This window comes from Triticum dicoccoides, chromosome 3B (genome assembly GCF_002162155.2).
Source record: "Triticum dicoccoides isolate Atlit2015 ecotype Zavitan chromosome 3B, WEW_v2.0, whole genome shotgun sequence".
Taxonomy (NCBI): Eukaryota; Viridiplantae; Streptophyta; class Magnoliopsida; order Poales; family Poaceae; genus Triticum; species Triticum dicoccoides.
The window spans coordinates 846,236,228-846,242,090 of record NC_041385.1 but is presented as its reverse complement, the minus strand read 5'-3'; the positions used below and the strand labels follow the sequence as shown (position 1 = coordinate 846,242,090).

At 41.6% G+C, this 5,863-nt stretch overlaps 1 protein-coding gene and 1 non-coding gene across 3 annotated transcripts in view; both read left to right on the top strand.

The window, feature by feature from the left end:
• Nucleotides 1-2,441, top strand: part of LOC119278887 (small nuclear ribonucleoprotein Sm D2-like) — a 3,000-nt gene extending 559 nt beyond the window's left edge. Inside the window, exons 2-5 of one of the 2 annotated variants that reach the window (XM_037560241.1) lie at nucleotides 96-153; nucleotides 252-329; nucleotides 1,827-1,931; nucleotides 2,024-2,441. In XM_037560241.1, coding sequence (XP_037416138.1) covers nucleotides 130-153; nucleotides 252-329; nucleotides 1,827-1,931; nucleotides 2,024-2,140 — 324 coding nt within the window. In that variant the 5' untranslated portion in view covers nucleotides 96-129 and the 3' untranslated portion in view covers nucleotides 2,141-2,441. The remainder of the gene's footprint in view (nucleotides 1-95; nucleotides 154-251; nucleotides 330-1,826; nucleotides 1,932-2,023) is intronic. The other variant, XM_037560240.1, reaches the window with a different exon arrangement.
• A 304-nt stretch (nucleotides 2,442-2,745) lies between these two features.
• On the top strand, nucleotides 2,746-2,817 carry TRNAC-GCA. Its single transcript has one exon. It is a non-coding gene; the product is annotated as a tRNA-Cys (tRNA).
• Nucleotides 2,818-5,863: the final 3,046 nt, after the last annotated feature.

The following is a 5,863-nucleotide window of genomic DNA, read 5'->3' as shown; positions in this document are numbered from 1 at the left end:
TCCCCGCGCGGGTAGTCTAGCTGTTTGTACAAGGGGGCTGCCACAGTTCGTTCATTCACCCCGGGCTCTTGCTGCTGATTTGGTTTCTTTCCCGTCCGCAGGTCGCCGGCTCCGCTTCGCGCCGTACCGATGGCGGAAGAAGCAGCTGCCAATGTAAGCATCCATCCCGCGCTCGCAGTTTCCCCCTACTTTTATCTCAGGGTGTATGGACGTCTAACTGGTGGCTGACATGGTTCTGTTTGCGGCGGCAGGCGGCGAAGAAGGAGGAGGAGGAGTTCAGCACCGGGCCCCTGTCCCTGCTCCTCATGAGCGTCAAGAACAATACTCAGGTGAGCATGCCGAGTTCTTGCTTGTGTCGTCACCCCAGCTTTGCCAAGGGCTGGGATTTCCCTTTTGTTCTATATAAAGTCTGTCTGCACCTGTTTGAATTGTGGTGTCCTAGTTGTGCGATATAGTGCCTGAATATCCAATCGACCTAGTTGCTTGTGATGAATCCTGCTGTGGAAGTCAACATTGGTTTCGTCAGTTGTTTTTGCTAATAGCGCCGCCCTCTCGGTGCTGTGAAGCTGAATGCCCTGGTGCGTAATATGCGGGTAATCAATTTAGTTCCTGTGCAGCGTATAGTCCTAGTGTTATTGCAGCATATAATAGGTCGTTTTAATGACTGAAACAAATGCAGCTCTGTAATCTGAAAGTTAATTGCATTCAGTTTGGGCGAATCGTAGTTTTCTGTAACCTGAAACTTAGCATGCAACTCTGTACATATTGTTGCAAATTAACTGTAGTTTCGTGGATTGCCTTTGCTAATAATGATGTGCTCTTTGCCCTGCAAAATTAAATGCCCTGGTAATCAACATGGTTTCTCTGCATCATGTTTCTCTGCAGCATTTGTCCTGGTGCTATTGGTGCTGGTGCATATAGGATACACCCTTTTTAACTTAAAAAAAAGGATACACCCCTTTTATGGAGTAAAAACAAATGCAACTGTTTAACCTGAAAGCTCTCTTTTGTGCACTGTTGGTTGTATTGATCCTGCTGCGCAAGTGAACAGTGGCTTTCTTGAATTGTGTTTGCTAATAGTTCCTGTGCAGCATCTGTCCTAGTGTTATCATTGCGTATCATAGGCCCTTTTATTAACTGAAAGAAATGCAACTCTGTTACCTGAAAATTATCTTTTATCAAAGTTCATCTCTTGTCTGAAATTTGAAGGTGATGCAATGGTCCGCACTGGATAGTACTGTGTTGTATTTTGACAAGTGCAATTCTGTATTGGTCATGTACCACTGCGATGGTATTATATGGTTACTAAATTGAGAATATCTGGAATTGGAATTGTTGTTGTCGGTTGTGTTGTCATATACTTAACTAGATCGGTCTGTGTAGTAGCTACTGTAAAATTGGCTGCAAGAGTAGTTACTGACTGTTTAATGAAGTCTCAATGTTTGAAATGTGTAGCCAGTTATGAACCCTTGGGTGAGCCCAATGCACACCATGAACCTTGATTAGTACATATATATATGGACGCAAAAAAAGAAAATGCTGTTAGCTGATCTGCTTGATAGCTGCTACAAGTCTTATTGTGTATATGTCTGCGTGCTTGATGTGATTCTGTACTCTGTAGGCGGGCTCTTTTACGTAAATGTTTCATGCGTGTAACCTTACACCTTTGCTTGCCGCGAACACGCATGTTACACTCTTCTATGCAGTATAATAAATAATGAAGAAGTAGATCTCTAAGTGACTGCATGTCTGCACTTGCACTGACTACAGATGATGTTTCCCACTTTAGCCGTTGTACTGACATTGTATGCTCTCTTCTGCCTCAGGTGCTTATCAACTGCCGGAACAACAAGAAGCTACTTGGTCGCGTGAGGGCATTTGACCGTCATTGCAACATGGTTCTTGAGAATGTCCGGGAGATGTGGACTGAGGTATGTGCACATTACCCCAACTTCCGCGCTGCTTCCTTATCTTCGAGCTTATTGTTGTGACTGTTCACTAACATCCCCTGCTCTGGTTACAGGTTCCAAAGACTGGCAAAGGCAAGAAGAAGGCCCTTCCAGTGAACAAGGACAGGTTCATCAGCAAGATGTTCCTCCGCGGCGACTCGGTCATCATTGTTCTCAGGAACCCGAAATGAGTTAGACGACGACGACGACGACACATCGTACGCCCAGAAGAGTCTCTTTGCTATGTAGTCGCTGTTAAGTTTGTGATACTGAATACTCTAAAACAGTGAGTGCTTAAGAGATGATATCAAGCTGAGATTTAGCAGTATCGATTACCGGTCCAGTGTTGTAGTTTGGGATGTTCTGAGTTTTGCCTGTCCTGTATCTAAATTGCGCTCGTAGTTTCTATTTGGATCATCAATATATCGGCAGAACACAATTTAAAAAGTTTGAGAAATGTTTGATTTGCCGTTGATTACGAGTTCAGTGAAATTTGTAATTGCCCATCTTAACTTGCACCGGCGGTTTCTATTTGGATCATCTATATATCAGCTGAAGGCAGTTTAACATATCAAATATGTTTGATTTGCCATTGGTTTTCAGTTGGCGAATTTGTAATTTTTTGCTCTTTGTGCAGGGCTTTGTCGTTTGCTCGGCGTTTTAATCACTTTATATACATGATTTTTTAAATGTTTAGCGAGAGAACAATAAGAAACGGCTTTAAAAAGCAAAAAAGCACGGATTAAAGGATTAGTGAGTTAATTGTTCCGCTTAAGCATATCAATTGTTCCGCTCAGGGTCCATAGCTCAGTGGTAGAGCAATTGACTGCAGATCAATAGGTCACCGGTTCGAACCCGGTTGGGCCCTCCCATGGTTGTTTTTTCATTTTTTTACCTAATACTTGTATCCTTGTTACCTCTTCAGTTTATATCCCTTGGGTTCTAAAAAGAATTTAATCTCGGGGAATGAACGGCAAATCTCTTAGCCATGGCGGGCGCCTAAAAAGAATTCCTCGGGGAATTTTCTCGAGGGAGAGCCGCTCATTCCTTTCTTTACTCATTCATCTTCTACACACCTACTCCCTCCGCTCCTAAATACTTGTCTTTCTAGATATTTCAAATGACTACTACATACAGATATATGTAGACATATTTTAGAGTGTAGATTCACTCATTTTGCTCCGTATGTAGTCATTTGTTGAAATGACTAGAAAGACAAGTATTTAGGAACGGAGGGAGTAGCTTGCATGCTGATACACATGTGTCTCTTCATCCAAACATTGACCTCGTCCGCGACGACAAGTCGTGCCATGGCCGATGGCCGGTGCAGCGGCCTGCGAGTAGGCGGGAGATGCTGAAAGCCGCCCCATGCGGTGATGTGAATCGGCCGCGCGTGCGCTCTAAGCTGCCGGGCTGCACCGCTCGCATATCATGGGCTTTTGCAACAGCTGACTTGTTGCAAAAAATTAGGGAAGAGAAGGTTTCATCATAACAAAGCTCTTCTTACAGGAAATTAGAAAAGAATAGGTTTCGCAACAAGAGGGTCTTGTTGCAGAAAATTAGAGAAGAAAAAGTTTTGCAACAACAGACTTGCTGCAGGAAATTAGAGAAGAGGAGGTTTCTGCAACAAAGGTCTTGTTGCAGGAACTTAGAGAAGAGAAGGTTTCGCAACAAGAGTATTGTTATAAAAAAATAGAGAAACGAAACGGACCGCTCGCTTCACACTATCGGAGGAAGAAGCGCAACAACCGACTTGTTGCAATTCGGGGCGCGCACGGTTGGGGGAGATCTGATGGCTAATTATGTGTCTATCGGACGGGACGAGAGGTGGCGGAGATGTTGTTTTAATTTTTGCAACAAGGGTCTTGTTGCAGAAAATTGGACGCAACGCAAGATGTTGTTGTAATTTTTGAAGGATCTTGCTGCAGAAATTAGACACGTGGAAGATGTTGCAGAAAATTAGACGCGTGAAAAAATGTTGTTGCAGAAAATTAGACGCGGCGGGAGATGTTGTTGCAATTTTTCTAAGGGTCTTGTTGCAGAAAACTAAACAAGAAGAGGTTTTGCAACATGAGTCATGTTGCAGAAAATTATAGAAGATGAGGTTTAACAACAAGGTCTTGTTGCAGGAAATCAGAGAAGGCCAGATCTTGCAACAAGAGCATTGTTACAAGAATTGTTCTTGTTGCGAAATCGCGCGGGCCGCAGATCTGTTAGGGGCCGGGGGGCAAGAGTGCTATTGTTTCTGCAACAGAGCGGTTGTTGCGGAAAATAACTAGTACATGCGGGGCACGGGCAGTAGATCCGGCGACTACCAGGTCGGGCATCCAACGGCCGTTTGGGCGACAGATAAAATTAGAAAGTCGGCCGGCGGATGCGTAGCGTCGCCCTATATAAAAGGCACAAAGGTAACATCATGAGATCAGCTTACAAGACAATTTAGATACAAGTGAATCGATAAATAGTGAGACAGGAGCACGATGCTATCACAAGACAATTTAGATAAAGTCGTGGCACCCAACTAAACTTAGCTCACCCTTTTAGCATCATCAAGTCAGAAGCTAAGAAATGGGTGCCGGCAAACGAGAAAGGAGCAGATGGCCTTACTGCCAGCATGAACCCAAGGATAACAACTAGGAATGTTGTATTTATAATCTGTGGATGGTGCCCATCGTTGAGATTGTACAAACTCTTCTTCCATCAATGCATCGAAATGCACGACATTTCTGTTTTCATGGGAAAAAAATCTCTCTTCCATCGGGACAGAAATCATAGTGCTAGAAAAACTCACACATTGCACATGCTCTTACATAAGTTGATTCTATTTGTATATCACATCCGCACTGCTATAGATCATTTAAGCCAGTTCAAATTCCATCTTTTTTAAGGATCGAACGATTCATTCGCCACGGGGCAACTCCCAGAGATCGGTTTCGATCATTCGATAGGGTGGCAGGCCAGCGCGACCCCGATTGACCCGAAACGCCTAGCTAGCTATTTTTTTTATATTTATGAAAAATGCCATGAACCCCCAAAACATTTTCTTATAAAAACACATGGAAAATCTAAAATTTGAAAATGACATGCTCTGAATCTATTTTTTTAATACAAATGCCATCCTATAATTCCAGAAATTAACCATGGATGTTAAAAACTATATTTAAACTTGCCGTGGTCCTATAATTTGAGTTGCCAAAAGAAAAGAAAAAATAATACATGATAAAAATGTACTCTATTAATAAACGAAAAATGCCATCTAAAATAACATTGCCATCTCTTACTGAACAAAAAAAAGCCATCTCTTGATGTTAAAAAAAAAGAAGCCATCTCTTAATATAAAAATATCATCTCTTAATAAACAAAAAATGTCATCTCTTAATAATAAAAATGTCATCTCTTAATTAAAAAAATCATCCCTTGATAATATAAAATGCCATCTCATGATAAAAAGTGTCATCTCTTAGTAATAAAAAATTTCTTCTATTAATAATATAAAAACATCTCATAATAAAAAGTTTCACCTCTTAATAGTAAAAAATTTTCATATCTTAATAGTATAAAATGCCATCTCATAATAAAAAGTATCATCTCGTAATAGTAAAAAATGCCGTCTCTTAATAATAAAAATGCCATCTCTTAATAATAAAAATGTGAAAAGAAACAGAGAATGATTTTTTGTTTAAATTTCCATGACATAGTCAAAAAGTTTATAAAATGCCATGTTCATTTTTTCTAAAGGAACTACCATTGGATGAAAAAGAGAGAATAAAAAAGGTAGACTGGGGCTAGCCAGTGCGGTGGCTATAGTGGATGCTTTGCAAATATTGTCTGGGCCGGCAGCCCGGGAAGTAGGCAGAATCGAGCCTGCCGCCGGTGCCCAAACCCTTCAGCCCAGACAGGACCCCCTAAAAAAA